The sequence below is a fragment of the Rattus rattus genome, chromosome 13, assembly GCF_011064425.1.
Source record: "Rattus rattus isolate New Zealand chromosome 13, Rrattus_CSIRO_v1, whole genome shotgun sequence".
NCBI classification, from domain to species: domain Eukaryota; kingdom Metazoa; phylum Chordata; class Mammalia; order Rodentia; family Muridae; genus Rattus; species Rattus rattus.
Genome location: NC_046166.1, coordinates 26966228 through 26984695, shown reverse-complemented (window position 1 = coordinate 26984695; position 18468 = coordinate 26966228). Strand labels below are relative to the sequence as shown.

General features: G+C 39.4%; 1 protein-coding gene across 1 annotated transcript in view; it reads left to right on the top strand.

The window, feature by feature from the left end:
• LOC116914230 (probable ATP-dependent RNA helicase DDX60) overlaps nucleotides 1-18468 on the top strand; it is a 159955-nt gene that overhangs the window by 121717 nt on the left and 19770 nt on the right. Inside the window, exons 23-30 of the mRNA XM_032918425.1 lie at nucleotides 1470-1574; nucleotides 2169-2297; nucleotides 3975-4099; nucleotides 6379-6534; nucleotides 11948-12095; nucleotides 13926-14078; nucleotides 15709-15813; nucleotides 17400-17600. Of these exons, the coding sequence (XP_032774316.1) occupies nucleotides 1470-1574; nucleotides 2169-2297; nucleotides 3975-4099; nucleotides 6379-6534; nucleotides 11948-12095; nucleotides 13926-14078; nucleotides 15709-15813; nucleotides 17400-17600 (1122 nt within the window). The remainder of the gene's footprint in view (nucleotides 1-1469; nucleotides 1575-2168; nucleotides 2298-3974; nucleotides 4100-6378; nucleotides 6535-11947; nucleotides 12096-13925; nucleotides 14079-15708; nucleotides 15814-17399; nucleotides 17601-18468) is intronic.

The following is an 18468-nucleotide window of genomic DNA, read 5'->3' as shown; positions in this document are numbered from 1 at the left end:
TGCTATTAATGGAGTAGCCGGAAAGCCGGAGAATAGTCCCTGTGTGTTCTGACCCTGCGTGACTTCTGAAAAGGTCATGCTGTCCTACGACTCTTGGGACTTTTAGAACTTGGTAGCAAGGACACATAGTGAAGGCTGGCTTGGGTATTGTTAAATGGATTTTAGCCACCACTTGTATGGCATGTTCTCATATAGGCTGTTTCCTAAAGAAGTATCAAAATGAGTGGAACTTCTAAATGAGTAAATAATTCTAAACATTGTTTAGTATACTTAGACTAAATCAAAGAGCTGAGTGCTTTAAGAACTCCCCCAAACTTGACCAATTTTAGCAACATAGAAAAGGAAGAATCATCTAAGTAGCTGTTTCCTTTATGGCTATGTCAGAGAAACAATTCCCAAAGGGCAGTCATGGGAGAGTACAAACAAGCTGGTCTTAACCCAACAGAAGAAAGGGATCACCAGTGAGGGATTGCCCTCGGTGATATATGTCTTGTTTCTGGTAAATGGCAGCCTTGTTTGACCTTTGCCATCAATTATCAAGCCATCTAGGCCCAGCTGCTGCTGTCTGGAGAGCTGTCAGCCCCGGGAAACACTTGAAAGAAATGCTATCTCTTGCTCAGTGTGGATTGATTTTTAATGTCTGTGGGAGTAGGGACACTTGCATTTGCAAAATAACATATACCATGGTACAGTGACTCAGTGTTGCTTCTCTTCCTTCTCTGCCTAGAGTGGTCCAGGTTTTAGCAGTTTGCCAGTTTGTAGTGGAAAACAACTAGATTGAATCCCATCTTGGGCCACAGAATTGTTATTCCTTGAAAGTTATGAAGTATGAACTTATTAATTGATAAAGCAGATTGATGGGTCATGCACCAATGGTGTGCCAGGCATTTGGCTAAGACTCGTATCTATTTTCTAATTGATTTTGCATAATAAATTAATGTCATGGACAGCACTAATTATTTTATTTTTAGAAACAAGGAAATTGAGCATATTAAAAAGGGTCAGAGACTTAAGAAATCCCAAGCCTGTGACCTGAACAGAGGATTTGTGTTATAGAATTTACGGGGATTCTTGGACTTGCTTTTGTTTCATTGTAGTTTGGCTGAAAAAAAAAACACTCTCAAATGATAATTCAAGGGAGAACACAGAGCTAACACTGGGAAATGGAGCAGATCTGTGTCTGCAGTTAAGAAGGCCCCAAAAAAGAACTGATTTCATTTTCTAGCACTCACGCTGGTTGGTTCACAAGAACTTAGATAGCAGACCTGTGGCTCTCTTTTGTCAACTGGGGGACAGAATCTCCTGTACATACACATAGTTTCAAAAAATTTCTTTTCAAAAGACAGTAGGTGGAATGCAAACGTCACCATTTTCCCACCTTTTAATGCACAAAGTAACCATTTCAAGTAAATGTTTTATCCTATAGATAAAATAAAATATTAAGAAGTTTGATGTTACTTTAATCGTAGATTGAAAAGTATGGATTTCCTTCTGATCTTGCCTTGTCACCCCGAGAAAGCATTCAGCTATACGACACTATGTGCCAGGTCTGGAAGAGTTGGCCTCAGGCCCAGGTAAAGAATCTTCATGGATTTCGTGCCATTTTGCTAGAACCCACCATTGCTGGTCAGAAACACACTGTCAACACCACTTAGGTTTGGTGGGAGCAGCCTCTTAGAAGCAAAGGGGGTGGGGAAGGGGATGGGAGGTGTGTTCGGAGGAGAGACCGGGAAGGGGGGCAACATTTGAAATGTAAATAAATAAAATGACCAGTAGTAAAAGACTAGCAGACATTTCCCAAAAGGAACTATCCTCTCACTTTAATGGGCTAGAAATGACATGTTATGTCAATGTCTGAAAATGGCCTGTCTTTCTCTAGACACTGTGGTATCCGGGTCTCCTTTCCCATCCTGGAGTCTTAGTCCTCAGTTTCTTTTCCTCTCCATTACTCTGTATCCTCAGTACTGTTTGCTCATCTCAGAGGTCTGCTTGCTCTGTCTGCTTGCCTTTGGAGAGTTCCTCTATAGTTTTATATTAAAAAGGTTTAGGGAAGGATAAGAAGTCTAAACATCTCCAACCATAAGAGCCTATCAAACTGTCAATGAAAACTATAATTGAGAAATATCTTTAGTTTATCTCTCATTACTTGCATGATCTTCCTTTCCCAGAACCTATGTCCAGAGAACTTCACTCAATTTAAGAATAAAATAGTCATTAAAAAGCTGGATGCTAGAAAATATGAAGAGAGCTTAAAGGAAGAATTCACAAATTGGGTTAAAAATGGGAACGAGAAGGAGGTAATTTCCACAATCATTCTGTATTATTTCCTTGAGTTGTATTGTTCAATCAATCATACCATTTCTTTTCAGTTTTCAGTTTTCAACTTTGATTTTTAAGCTTGACTTGATGTGTAGTGATTCTGAGCTAGAACAAAAAAAAATAAAGAAAGAAAGAAAGAAGGAAAGAAAGAAATTTGACTTTTAAAATTCTTCTCTACAGTGTCTCCTAAAACATAGGCAAGAGTCTACCAGTTCCTCATGGATTTGATGATGGACAAGGGAGAACACAGAGTTCATGTTTGGAATTATTGATTTTGGGGTGGGGGTGGGGAGCAGCATAGAGATGTGACTCAAGTAGCTGAAACAAATTTTACTTTTCTTTTTTAGTTTTGGACTTTTTTTAAAATTTTTTTTTAAATTATTGTTTGAGGATATCATGTTTGTATGTGTAATGTGTTTTCAAATCCACTCCTGAATCCTCCCCCTCCAATTTCTTCCATATCCCTTCTCTACCATTTTCTCCTTCTAACTTCATGTGCTCAGTCAGTGCCACCAGTGTGTGCCAGGATGTGGGGTTATCCACTGGGCCACCTTATCAGTAAGGACACTGCTGTTTTCCCTCCTACATCAACCATCATGTGGCAACAGCTCCCCAGCTAAGACTGAGACTTCGTAGCCCTTCCTCATTCAGGCTGAAATCTGTAAGGCTTGACCTCATGAACACCCCACCCCCGTCTCCCGGTTACCCACAGGGGCTGTAAGTTCATGGCTTCAGTGTCCCTGTCATATCTAGAGATGCTGGTTTGCAACAGTCCCTGGGGTCTTATTCTTCAAGGTTCTAAATGTATTTTCAATTGTAAGAACTATTTAAGTACTTCAATCTTACTACGTGCTTACACATCTTACGGTCTTATTTTGTCATGAAAAATTGTGATTCCTGATTTCTATTTTTAGGAAATACACTGGAAGTTCATTATCAAGTGTGTGGTGTGTACGTGCCCATGTGCTTAGCATAGCCCTGTGGCATAATCTCATAGGACTGTATTTTAAAGGATTCCCTAATTTTGCGACCCTTTAATACGGTACCTTATGTTGTGCTGACCCCTAACCATAAAATCATTTTTATTATTACTTCATAACTGTTATTTTGCTACTGTCGTGAATTGTAAATATCCAACATGTAGGCTAATACGCAACCAAAAGGGGTTGTTACCCACAGATTGAGAACCGCTAGTATGCATTATATTTTTACCATGTGATTTCCCCCTCTCCCACTTTGTACCTTGATTTGTCTTTATTTCATTTAGAAACATAACATAGTTAAGTTGTATTCCCCCACCCATCCCCCCTTGTCCCTCAAAACCTCTTAGTCAGGTTTGAGTCTTATTTCTGATGAGGCATAGAGAGGGCTCCTTTCTCCTGCTGCTATGGAAACAGCACCAATGACTAAGTCACCCTTTTTCTGCTGGGCTCACACTGTCTCTGACAAGTGCAGGTATGTGCATACAATACACTGGAAGTCTGTTATCAAGTGTGTGGTGTGTATGTGCCCTTGTGCTTAACACAGTCCTGTGGCATATTCTCATGGGACTCTATTTTAAAGGATGACGGCCGTGGAAGTCCTTGAGTCAGAATGCCCATTCCTTCCAGTGCTATGAAGAATTTAGTAGAAATGCTTGTCCTTCGCTCTCACAGGCCCGACTTGTGCTGCAGAAACTGAGTCCTGATTACCATGACTACTCAGGGCAGATGCTGGACTTTTTCCCATGTCTCGTTGAGAAGCTGAGGAAGATGGAGAAGTTGCCTGCACTATTCTTTTTGTAAGTTATTTAACTTTGTGAGGTAACTTGTGTTAGGCTATTCCTTTAAGGTAGAGGAAGTCATAGAGACTTTATTGCTATGATCTAGTGTTGATTATTACTCCGGATGCTCATTCATTTGTCAAGATCTTATGGCTTATTTAAAGTCATAAAATTTTCTAGTTCAATTTTTTGTTGTCCTGCTTCTGTTTGTTTGAGACAACAGAATCCTGATATGTGTCCCAGGCTGTCTTCCTGCTTCAGTCTCCTTCGTGCTGGGATTAGAGATAGGAGTCCATCATTATGCCCAGTTTAGATATATTCTTAAAAATATTTTTAGTGTCCTATTAAATTTTTCCTCATTAATTTTGATTCTCATTTTTTACTATAAACTGTCATTTTTGTTTCTTTTAGGTCTTACTAGTAATTTGCAGTACAGATCTTGATTTTTTCCACATTGAACACATCCATCAATGTTGCCTTCCTCCACAGAATTTAAATTTTAATAATATGCTATAATTTATATATGTAAAATATTTTGGTCTTTCATATTCATTGTAAATAGAAATATGACCCAGAGCCAGTGATATCTTGCCAAATTCAGGTTATATAGAATGCAGTAGTTTAAAATTGAGCATACTAGTTTAATGGATCCAGTTCTGATAAAATGCAATGTGATAATTTAGTTAGTGGATAAATCCTGAATGGAACAGAACAGCAAGACGTAAATCTGTGACACAGTAAATGGGCACATGCCATCGAGTTAACAAAGAGGAAAAATGGCTGGGAAGGACAGGCTTGTGCAGATGTCTCTTATTCCCACTTCTCATCCTTAATAAAAGAAGGCCGTTCTCCTTCCGGTTTACGGGTGGCATGTTCTGAACTGTGAGTTCCTAAGGTATCTGAAACAGGTAGTATTAATAAAATATCATAGTCAGTCTTCTACTCAGGGATCTCCATCTTGGAACCTTTTAAATGAATAATGGGTTATCTGTAAGACAAACTGTGAAAATCCTTTCTTGCATGCAGTGTGCATCTTTTTTTTTTCTTTTATTATTGGATATATTTTTTTTAATTTAGATTTCATTTCAAATGTTATTTCCTTTCCTGGTTGCCTGAACATAAGCTCCCTATCCCACCCCTTCCCCTTCTTCTGTAAGGGTGTTCCCCTTCCCCATCCACTCCCCTTTTCCCATTTTCTGACGTTCCCCTGCACTGGGGAGGGGGTCTGACCTTGGCAGGTCCAAGGGCTTCTCCTTCTATCGGTGCCCAACAAGGCCATCCTTTGCTACATATGCAGCTGGAGCCATGGATCAGTCCATGTGTAGTCTTTGGGTAATGGTTTAGTCCCTGGGAGCTCTGGTTTGTTGGCATTGTTGTTCTTATGGAGTTTCAAGCCCGTTCAGTTCTTTCAATCCTTTCTCTAATTCCTCCAATGGGGGTCCCGTCTTTGTCTTTATTAGCACCAGATCATAAAGAGATCAAAGATTGGTCTGGGACCAAGCTTTACCGGTCAGAGCTTACTTACCACATTAATCGTAGTAGCCCCAACTTTCTGTACCCTGAGTGGAGAAAAGTGTGTAGAACATGTTCAAAGGTAAGAAATGTTGATACGTGTTTAAGGTCTTGCATTTCAAGGCTACTAAGCATAAATTCTACTTCTTTAGGTATGTCATTGATTGACAACCACTTAATGACTGTGTGATCATACATAGGACTAAAATTCAAAAGTCATGAGTGTGTAATCAGTGCTATAAAATATTAATAGCTGATGTGGAATTTCAAGGTCACTTTCAATATATGTAGTTCAGAGAGACTTAGGAGGCACAGTTGTTTCCAAGTGATGTAGATTTTTTAAAAAGAGTCACACTCTGATGGAAATGACTGTATTTCACAAGGTATGATAGATTCTCCTTCAGGAACTTCCACATCATATAGTCAGAAACCTGACCCCAGTGGCATACCTCCTCCAGCAAGCCTAAGCCTTCTAATTCTTCCCAAATAGTTTCACTAACTGCAGATTAAGTATTCAGATACATGAGCTGATGGGGGCCATTCTCATTCAGATACCACACTGGGTCACTGGGGTCAAGCCTAGAAGTTTTATACCCAGCTCTATTTCCTGTTTTTCTCTGCTTCCTGATTATAGACACAGTGTGACTAGTCACTTCTTACTTTTGCTACCATGTTTATTCCTGTCCCTGTATAAGGAGGTGTGTGTCCTTGAGAAATGTAACACACAACCAGAACAGAGAGACCTAATCTTATGATAGTTTTAATATATGTTCATTTGCTTCCAGATTTAGGTTAGATACTGTAGAAGAATGCGCTGAAAGTGTTTGTGAATTCCTAAAGGAAAAACAGGAGGAGAAAAGACCTCCCAAAGCTGATAAAGAAGCTTATATCATGGCTAACAAACTTCGAAAAGTTAAAAAATCTCTGGAGAAACAAAAAATGTAAGTATTTCACCAGGCAAATTGGCCACATATGGGTTCGTACAACATAAATGTCCTAGTAGGAAGCATGCATTGCAAATGCTCTGTAATGAAGTTCTCATTAATGCTTGGACTGTTCTCGTTTTTAAATTTCAGTGGGAGAATTGGGTGAAGACAAGTGACAAGCATTATGTATTCCTTACCTACTTAGATCATTTAAATTTATGATGGTTAGAAGCAGGTCCAGATTCTATCAGTCTTTGTGTATTGCAGAACTTGACTCGATCATCCGATGGTGTCCAGGCACTTTGTCTTGATTCATGATGTACTACTGCCAGGCGAGTCATAGAGTGTGTTTGGGACTGGATTACAATTCCAATTTCACACTTGGAAGCTCAGTGCTCTTAGCATGTCGTTTTGTCAACTCTAGGGCCAAAGACTAATGATGATGGTTATGATTGATGGTGATGATGATGATTGATGTTGTTAATGATGATGATGATGATGATGGTGATGGTGATGGTGATGGTGATGGTGATGATGATGATGATGATGATGATGATGATGATGATGATGATCTCTTTATGTTCCTCTCCACCTTCGGTGATTGTGAGGGTTGAAAACTTGCCATATTTTTCCCAGGTCTTTATTAACTGAAGAGTCTCCAGGTTCAGTACTCTCCTACCTAACTGATAGATGCTTATAAACTTTGAAACTGGTTAGATTACACCATGTGCTAGGCATTCTTTTTCTATTGCTCAGTGGATGGAGGCTAACTTCTTTTTTTTTCCTCCATCTTTATTAAATTGGGTATTTCTTATTTACATTTCAATTGTTATTCCCGTTTCCCAGTTTCCAGGCCAACATCCCCCTAACCCTTACCACTCCCCTTCTTTATGGGTGTTCCCCTCCCCATCCTCCCCCAATTACCCCCCTCCCCCCAACAATCACGTTCACTGGGGGTTCCGTTTTTGCAGGACCAAGGGCTTCCCCCTTCCACTGGTGCCCTTACTAGGCTATTCATTGCTACCTATGCAGTTGGAGCCAGGGTCAGTCCATGTATAGTCTTTGGGTAGTGGCTTAGTCCCTGGAAGCTCTGGTTGGTTGGCATTGTTGTTCATATGGGGTCTCAAGCCCCTTCAAGCTCTTCAGTCCTTTCTCTGATTCCTTCAACGGGGGTCCCGTTCTCAGTTCAGTGGTTTGCTGCTGGCATTTGCCTATGTATTTGCTGTATTCTGGCTGTGTCTTTCAGGAGAGATCTACATCCGGTTCCTGTCAACCTGCACTTCTTTGCTTCATCCATCTTATCTAGTTTGGTGGCTGTATATGTATGGGCCACATGTGTGGCAGGCTCTGAATGGGTGTTCCTTCAGCCTCTGTTCTAAACTTTGCCTCCCTATTCCCTCCCAAGGTATTCTTGTTTCTCTTTTAAAGAAGGAATGAAGCATTCTCATTTTGGTCATCCTTCTTGAGTTTCATGTGTTCTGTGCATTTAGGGTAATTGAAGCATTTGGGCTAATATCCACTTATCAATGAGTAAATACTATGTGTGTTTTTCTGTGATTGGGTTACCTCACTCAGGATGATATTTTCCAGTTCCATCCATTTGCCTATGAATTTCATAAAGTCATTGTTTTTGATAGCTGAGTAGTATTCCACTGTGTAGATGTACCACATTTTCTGTATCTATTCCTCTGTTGAAGGGCATCTGGGTTCTTTCTAGCTTCTGGCTATTATAAATAAGGCTGCTATGAACATAGTGGAGCATGTGTCTTTGTTATATGTTGGGGCATCTTTTGGGTATATGCCCAAGAGAGGTATAGCTGGGTCCTCAGGTAGTTCAATGTCCAATTTTCTGAGGAACCTCCAGACTGATTTCCAGAATGGTTGTACCAGTCTGCAATCCCACCAACAATGGAGGAGTGTTCCTCTTTCTCCACATCCTCACCAGCATCTGCTGTCACCTGAGTTTTTGATCTTAGCCATTCTCACTGGTGTGAGGTGAAATCTCAGGGTTGTTTTGATTTGCATTTCCCTTATGACTAAAGATGTTGAACATTTCTTTAGGTGTTTCTCAGCCATTCGCATTCTTCAGCTGTGAATTCTTTGTTTAGCTCTGAACCCCATTTTTTAATAGGGTTATTTGTGGATGGAGGCTAACTTCTAGTAACAAGTTTCATTTTTGTTTTTATTTTTTCCACTCATTCTCCATAACTTTCTTTTAGGATGTTTATGGCTCTTTTCATTTCACTCATTCTTCCATCTCTTTCTTTTCCTGAGCCCCACTAGCTGCTTCTTCAGTACCATCCCCCTCATTGCTCCCAAAGTGGATACTCATAAATTCATTATCTAGTCTCTGAATCTTGTACTGATTCCTCAGCTTAGATTTATACTTTCTTGCATGTTCTAGTTTGTTTAGTTAGGAAATTAATAATTAAATTTGTATTTTAAAAAAATTTCCACACTGAGCATCCTTTATCTGAGAAATCTAAAATCCAAAATCATTTAAAATCTCTAGTTCTGGGTGCTCATGTGACACTCTATATAGAATTTTTTACTTGATAAAACTTTGTTTTGTGTATAAATTTATTTCAAATATGTATAAAAATTGCCTTCAGGCTATATGCATGTGGTAGTACAGATAAAACCTAAATACAATTTCTTGTTTAGACTTGAGTGCCATCTCAAGGTATGCTGTTATTTATTGGCTAGTATTTCAAAATCCTAAAGGTGAAATTTGGTTCCCAAGCACTTTGCATCAGTGTTGCTAAGTCTTTGTCAGTTTCTCTAAATTCTGAGCTTCTTTGCAACAAGAGTCATACATTTATTTCCTTCTTTACATCTCCATAGTCTATCAGAGGATTGTTGTTCCAGGGATTTTTACTTTAAAACTATTGTGGTGGTGGTTGGAAAATTTAGGCATGAGTTTGTGTCATTCATCCACACATTCTTTCTCCTCTGGCTCCTTTCTTGTTCCTTCTTTCTCAAATCATGATCTCTTCCTTTTTAATTAGTTAAACACACACACACACACACACACACACACACACACACACACACTACAAGAATATGAATATATCCTATCAATTCTATTTAATATGGTTATATGAATACATGTTTAGTTATGACTACTTGGGATTGGGTAACCTGTCAGAAGCTACTACCGAGTATCCCTCTTTTCTCAGAAAATTAATTGCCTATAGCTCTTTATCTAGGGGTGGGTCCTTATGAGACTTTCCTCATCTATGCTTGTTATCAGCTGGCATTGTCATTTGTGCATTTCCTGAATGTAGATTCCCTGTTGTGTATAGAAGGCACTGTCTGGTAGCAGATGTCTTGGTCTTCTGGCTTTTACAGATTGTATGCCCCATTTCCTCAGTGTTCCTTGAGTCTTAGGAGTTGTATTGTAGATGTATCAAGTGGGGATATGCACCACGTGGTTAGTTCTCTGCATTTTGGCGAGCTGATGATCTCTGTGATAGGCTCTGTCTATTGCAAAAAGAAGCTTCTTTGGTGAAGTTGAGAGCTATATGTATCTGTGTATGTAAGAGTAAGAATTTCAAAGGCAGTTAGTGGTTAGTTATACTGGTAGTCATTTCTCCCCATGACCTGTTATTTCACCAGTCACATGTCATTTTCTGGGTTTACAGAACCAGCTATGAATCTCCCCAATATTGAGTATGTCCTTAAGTCTAATGAGTTGTTGTTAATTATCCCATAAAGGTAACTGCCACTGTTGCACCCTTGGGGATATATTGCTATGCTACTGTTGCAGTTTGTAGGCTTGGCAGCTGGGCAAATCTCTCCATTGCTTTGTTTCCTTAACAGCTTGTGTAGCACCTTCAAGTGCTATGAAAGCCACTACCTAGGGAGGTCTAGAGATATTTTTAAGTAAGGACCTCAGATTCACTTTGAAGTTGAAACAAACTTTTAGAGAATCTGTCACTCAAAAATATTCCAAATTCTAGAGCAAGCTAAAATTTGCTGTATTCCAAATTCTAGAGCAAGCTAAAATTTGCTGTAGATACTTTTATGCATAATGCCTCTTCGTGTTTTGCTGTTTTCTGAGCAGTGTAATTTTTTTTGTAGGCAGTGAACTCCAAGGGGAATATATGCAGGGAGTATAAGATTTCTTGGTAAATGATCCTTTTTAGGATAGCTCTGTGTCAAATGAAAGGTGTTTGCTGTCTTCAACACTCTCATTGTAAGGAGGATGTGTAGCCTGATTCAGGCCCCGTACATTGGAAACTAACACTCTGATTCTTCTCTATCTGCATCCTTTTCTATAACAGGGGGAACCCTAAAGAAACATGCACACCAAGAGCTCACTCTTATGGGGAGGGAGGGTCATGTTTGTTGAGCTTGGAATGACATTTTGGCTATTTTCTTTAGCAGTTTTTATTAACACAGTTATTTTATTTAATAGTTTAAAATTAGAGCTAGACAGTAACCTATATTTCCTTGTAAATACTTTAGCAGATGTTTTGAAACCATATGGCTGGGCCTTTAAATAGTCATGCCGTTTCCTCCTTGTTAAATGCTAGCTGGAGGTGGTACACTCTGGGTGTATGATATATACTACACTATGGTAAGAATGCAAGAAACCTCATCTTCTTATATTCAGATATGTCTTATTTACATATTTAAGAGACAAAGACTGTGAAGGAAGTGTACATGACCCTAGCGAATGCAAACACCCGGTGAATTCACAGGTCCAGGGGAATAGGATTATTTAAGGGTGTCAGCCGGTTTATGGAGGTCTGTCCTAGGCTAGATTCCCTCGTAGCACATGCTGAGAAGGGCTGTACATGCCTTTATGAAGGGCTGTGTTCATAAGGAACTCATGAGGAAGAACAGGAGGGAGACAGGAAAGCACAATTAAGATGTAGCTTCTACTAGAAGAAAGACTGAACTTGTTTCCTTTGAGAGCTCCAGAGGGTTCCCATCCCTTCCCAGCTGATGGTTATGCTTCACAGCAGGCAATCTTTCAGAAGAGCTTCCATCAACTGAGGCTAATTCTCTAGAGAATAGCACAGCTAAGCACCTTTGGGGAACTTTTAGAGCAGCTCCAGTGTCCACCTCAAGGAGGAAGGAGAATGGCCTGAACTGGCAAAGCAGACTGGGAAGAACACATTACCTCCAAATTGAGAGTCAGACAGGTTAAAGGAGAGAAAACTATTGCCACGTTAGCAAGAGGAAGGAAGGCTCATCTGGGGAAAGGAAATGAGTGGAGGAAAAAAAATCACATTCATAATGAATTTATCTTGAGTGATCCATTATGGAGGGATGGTCTCCAGAGGCTGAAGCAAGCACATTGTGGTCATGGTAATACAAATGCTCAAAACTGTGATTCTGGTTGATAAGCAGGACTTAGTATGGGCTTCCTGTAGGGGTTGGATACAAATATTGATTTCCTAAAACTGTATTTTTATAGAGATGAAAAGGGTCAGAAATCTTCCAGAAGATTGGATCAAAGCATTATGTATGAAGCTGAACACAATTACCTCCTGAAGAGTCTGGAGAAGAATCTAGAGATTCCCAAGGACTGCACATATGCTGATCAGAAGGCAATAGACGAAGAGGTCAGTACCTAGGAGGGACCACTGCTCCTGGAGAGTGTGTTGATCATCAGAAAAGTCTCTCCTAGGCAGGCAGTGTTGGCTACATCGCATGCAATCTTGACAGGAAGTCCTTGTGACCTGGAAATGTATCAGGAAGTACACTGTGCTTCATACTGCTCTCAAAGACCTTATAATCTACACTCAGGAAGGATAGGCATAGAACTTGTTGGTTGATTTGTGTCTTGGGTTCTAAACCATGTCTGTTTTTGCATTATGTCATGTATAAAAGTCTGTATATTGTAGTCAGAATTCTATACTTTAGTGTCTTATACCCCATTGAAAACTTAGATCCCTGTAAAACAATATATTTAGATCCTCACAGCATTTCTTAAAACTAGAGTCTTTCTATATTTCAGCTAAAAATTTTCAAAGTATTGCTAAAATATCTAAAATTGGTTTGCCCCGTTATCTTTAAACTTTTTGCCCTTTGAGCTATTGTTTATAAATGACATACTTGACAGCACAACCACTTTCAATAACAGCAATGGCACACGCGTGCACCTGTGTGCGCATGCACACGTGTACACACACACACACACATTTACATGTGTTCATTGTATCATGAATTTGTTAGCTTCATAATTTATTTTCACGACCAAGTGTATACACCATTGTTTCAATCGATCCTTGATATTCTGTCTTATAGAAGCTATATAATCAAAATAACTAGGTATAGCTTTTTACTTTTAGAGACTTAAGCTTCTCCCTTCTCTCTGGGTATTGATCTTTATATATATTATAACACTGGACACAACTGGGTTTCCTCCTTAGGATATGGGTATTTTTTTTTAAAAAAAAATTTATTCACTTTACATCCTGCTTATTACCTCCTCCCCATTAACTCTTCCCAAAATTCTTTCCCCCTCCCCTCTCCTCTGAGCAGATGGGGGTCCCATGGGTAGTCCCCCATCCTGGCACATTAAATATCTGGGAGCTTAGACTCATCCTCTCCCACTGAGGCCAAGCAAGGCAGCCTGGCTAGAAAAACATATCTTCTATACAGGCAACAGCTTTTGGGATTACCCCCCAACCCATGTGTTCAGGATACACATGAAGATTAACCTGCATATCTGCTACATACATGCATGGAGGCCTAGGTCTAGCCCATATATATTCTTTGGTTGGTGGTTCAGACTCTGAGAGCCCCAAGAGTCCTGTCTAGTTGACTCTGTTGGTCTTTCTGTGGAGTTCCTATCCCCTCTGAGGTTTGCCATCCTTCCTCCCATTCTTCCATAAGAGTCCCCAAGCTCCAACCACTGTTAGGCTGTGGGTGTCTGCATCTGTCTGAGTCAGCTGCTGGGTGGAGCCTCTCAGAAGTCCGCCATGCAAGCTGTTGCCTGCAAGCAGAACAGAGTATCATTAATAGTGTCAGGGATTGGTGCTTGAGACATGGTTATTTAAAAAGTCATCAGTGGAAGAGGCATTGTGTGACCTTATTCTATAAAGGTTTTGCTTTACTTTTGGGGGAACCTTTAGAAAAATTCCATAGTCATTTGATCTTATTCAGGTGGGAGTGGACCCCTCTTATACTTCCCTTGGAGTTTTGGTCTACTACTTTGGCAAATTTTCAGTCCCAGAACCGAGGTGAGACTGGGTTGGTCCATGCCAAGACCTGGAATATTTTTCTTATGGTGACTGTTGTTACTGCAAAGTGTTGTTGTTGTATAGAAGAAAGGCCCAATGGTTACATAATTTGGGCAAGTTATTATATAATATGTCTACTGTTTTCATTAAATGTTGGGTTGTTTTAGAATCTGAGAAGCAATACTGTAAATCTTTGATTTCTTTTAGGCATTGCAGATGGTGTTTAAGCGGGTGAAATATGAAAGAAAAGGTGACACGCTGAAGAAGTTGGCAAGAAGGGGCATTGGCTATCATCACAACTTCATGACTGCCAAAGAAAAACAGTTGGTCGAAATTCTCTTTAGGAAAGGATTCATCAGGGTGGGTCAATTTTTCATTGTAAAAGTTGAGAATGTGATTATACAAAGCAGAATATTAATGAAACAAGGAAATACAGCTACCCCTTTATATTTTTTCTCATGTAGCTATGTCTCTTGGACTTTAGATTTGGTTTTCTGACTGTGATGTTTTTGCATATGCCCTGTATCACTTAATTGGGAAAGTATCTCCATGCTGGTCTCAGCGCTGTGTCTTACTTTTTAGTTATCATGTGGAAGGTTGGTTGATGGAGTCTTGCTGTAATTGGGGGAGATTTATATACAGGTTTGGGTCAGATCCTTTTCTAACCTGGTAGCCAAAATAAGAGCACAAATATCTGCCTCCTTGGGGCTTCAGCTTATCCCAGCAGGGCTTGTAGGTATGGCAATAGCTACTGATGTTTCTCCTGTTACTGATGAGGGACAAGAGGAAGGTGGACATAAATAAGTTTCAATCCACATCCTTTCAATACATCCTAGGGAGGCTCATGACAATGATCCAGACAAGTATACAGAAGGCCTTTAGATCATTATTAACTTAATCTGAATCTTGACTAATACTTAAACACTGATCCTGACTTCTACAAATTATCCATTTTAAATTTTGTGTGGCATAGAGTAAATGAAGGGGAGAATACAAGGGAGAGAGAGAAGAGAGAAAGAGGCCTGGCTAAAATAATATTGATCAGGAACTTCTTAGTCACTAATAAAGAGATGAATAACTAAACAGATTTAGGAAAGATACTAGGGAAATGTAGCTTCATCAGCGAGCACAGTTTAGGAAGGTACCTAAGGCTGTTCCTTTTCTACATGCTAAGCTTCTACTCTTTCAATGTGTGTGCTTGGTAAAGGGATTTGAAAAATACATTTAATAAGTAGCGTGTTTTGTTTTGACACGTGTAAGCCTCTGTTACAAAACAATTAGAAAACATCACTTTATACCTTTGAGTATCATCAGAAACCATAGCACAAACAGTGCTCAGCATGAAGAGACAGCACAAGTCAGCAAATGTTAACTACATCAGGAAGACATGAACAAGACGTTACATGGTATGAATGAACTTCACATTCTATCTGTTTCTTATTTCACAGCAGGAAAAGAGAACGCACTTTATTTATATAATTTCTCAATGAACTTTGGTAGATCAAATACTTGCCAGGAAGTAGGCTTATAAAAGATTTATTGCCCTCTCACAGAGAAATCTCTCTTCTCATATTCTACTTACAATCTTTACTGTGATACTTATCCCATGCTGGATGTTCTATGTGACCCTGGAGATAACTGTAAATGATGCTTGCCCTTCTATGTTGGAAAGGTTAAAAAAAACCACAATATTGAGGGACACTGAGGTACAAATGCAGAGAGATAGTTGGGGATGGGAAAAGATAATTATTTTAGATGTGACAATATATATTAAATATATTTCTTGCAAAGCAACTAGTATTATAATGGACTCCATTAGAAAATGTGCTGTTTGTGTTTACAGAATAGGAAGAAACACTGTGTGTCTTGTTCCCTAGTTTGCCCATTGTAATTTAATTGGTATCTCAATGCAGTTTTTAGCAATCACATGGAAATACCTGCATTCTACCAAAATGCTAGCATGAGGAACCACTGTTTTGTTCCTTTTTAGGTGGTGACAGCTACTGGAACACTCGCTTTGGGAATCAACATGCCCTGTAAATCTGTGGTTTTTGCTCAAGACTCGGTCTATCTGGATGCTTTAAATTTTAGACAGGTATTATAATATATTAACTTACTCAATATATTAATACTATATAGCCATGAAATAGTAAAAAAGTTACTTTGTCACTAGTTTCTTAACATGCTCCAGTTTCTGGAGAACACTGTAGGCTACTTGTCTGGTATTGAGGAATCTCAGGGCTGTGAGATTATGTGAGTGTTGCAAGTATGTGTGTGATCTTGGCTATGATATCCAATCTCCTCTCCTATCCGCAGAATATGGGTGACCATCTCTACCACATAACAACATCCCAAACTAAATAAAGTGATTTTTATATGAGGTTCCATGTTGAAGATGATTGGGAAACATTTACTTTCCGGACAACTGAGCATGGGTTTTCTAGTCTAGATCTCTCTTTAATACTTTTCTGGACTTTTGATACACACTCTATTTCCAAACCATCTTCCACACTCCCTGGTTGCTCTACAATTTGCACACAACCCATTATTGCCACACTTTGACTAGCTCCAGGGACTGACCTAACTAGGGCAGCAAGGTAGTAAGAAAGGACAGATACACAGACACACAGAAGAGCTGGGCTCAGGTAGACTTGCCTTTTTTGATGGCGAAGCTGTATGACTTGGAAGCACAATGTGTTTATTATATATAGTTGAACAGGGAAATAGGGTTATTGCATATAGCTGAATGAGCAGGCAGCTTTAACTGATCTCCTTAGGAACAGTCTCTTTAGGAAAGCAGTCTACAGGCATAACTGTCTGGAAGGAGAAAGCTAGAGTAGACCATTTCTGACACACTATCAACATCCAAACATAAACCCAAAGAAGGATTTTCAATCCCTCTTATGGAATAAAGGGAGCTTTGCCATTCCCACGGGGCTGAGGCATTGAGTATCTTTGACATATCTGTTCCCACATCAATGGTATATATTCACATAGGACTTTGTTTATTTCCCTCAGGGCTTCCTCAGCTCCCCATGCATTTTCTTTCACTACAAAGTCTTGTTCTTCAATAGGAAAGCATTTTGCTTGCTTTGGCTTCTCCTGTTCTCTTCTGTTCTGCAGACAGCAAAGTTTGTCTGCATACAGTTTACCTTCTCAGAAATGTTCTGTCAATATTTCTACTGGCAGCCTGAAATTTAGAGATATCCCCTAACATTCAAATTATATATAACATAATATATATGTATATATATGTATGTATGTGTGTGTAATATTATTGTTAACAATACATTATCATATACTGTTATATAATGTTAGAGCACATATTATATATCATAGACTATCGTATCAAGCAATTGCCAGGAAGTAGCAATTATATCTATTATACAGTGTATGATATATCCATTGTATTAGATATATAATCTTATAAATAGGTACAGTTCTGTACAGCATTATACAAATATATGGTATGATTTATGATGCATGGGATGACAGATATATTATGTAAAATAGCTCTGCTTCAGATTTGATGAGTTTCTCAGGTTTAAAATGGGTTATTCATAGTTAACCTCCATAAGCAGCATACTTGGCTCAAAAGGAATGTAAAAGGCTTAATCTCTTTACACGCTCGTAGAAAAAATACTCAGGTGATTCTCACAACATGATTCTGTATATTTCCAGATGTCTGGTCGGGCCGGAAGACGAGGGCAAGACCCGCTGGGTGACGTCTACTTCTTTGATATTCCACTGCCCAAAATAGGAAAACTCATAAAATCCAAAGTTCCTGAGCTGAGAGGACAGTTTCCTCTCAGTATCACACTCATCCTAAGACTCATGCTGCTGGCTACCAAGGCAGATGACCTAGAGGATGGCAAGGCAAAGGTTCTGTGTCCCCTGCTTGGGCCTCTGTCTTCACTGCTGGCCTGGCTGAAATCAGCTCGGCTGTGCTTTTATTTGGCTTTCCATGCCTTCAGCATTCTCTAGAGGGGAGTGGGGGAAGCTGGGGAGCAGAGTGACAAATTCTGTTTGTTTCCATGATCAGACAAAGTTTATGACCGGGTGGGCACAAAGGTTCGCTCACGTGGTCAGTCTCTTCATGTATGATAGACACCATTACGTTGTACCGAAGGACTCCAGCTATGATCTGTTTCTGCTGTTCAGAAGCAAGAAAGATTCTTTTTTGATAAGTGTAAAGTAACAGATTTTTTATAAGACAAAATTCCAATTCATTTGGAATGTTTAGGAAATATAGAAAACTGAAAAAGAAAAGAAAACAAAACAAAAGATCCCATGCCTGGTTCTACCGAATGGTCCCTGATGATTATTATTTTGTTGTTCTTGATTTACAGACATTTTTCAAAGTCATGATCGCACATTTTATAAGGCAGTGGACATCAAAATATAATCAGAACATTGTCTTGATGCTTTAGGGTCAGGTAACAGAGTCTGAGACTGTGAATTGGAAACTCACAATTAGATGATTTGATTTCCACTTTAGTCGCAAGGCACTGCTAAAGGACGTGTGCTCGTTTTCTGTTGGCTGAAACAATACCACAGGTGGAGTGAATTATGAAGAGAGGTCTGTTTTAGTTCATGATTCTGGGGGTTTGATGCTGAAGGGTGGCATCTACTGAAATTCATTTTGTTTGAAGTATCCCAAGTCACAACATATTACATACTAAACAGGAAGCATGCAGGCCTGTTTGCTCCCCTCTCCCCAGCCCCTGTTCTGTTACTCTAGAAAAATCAT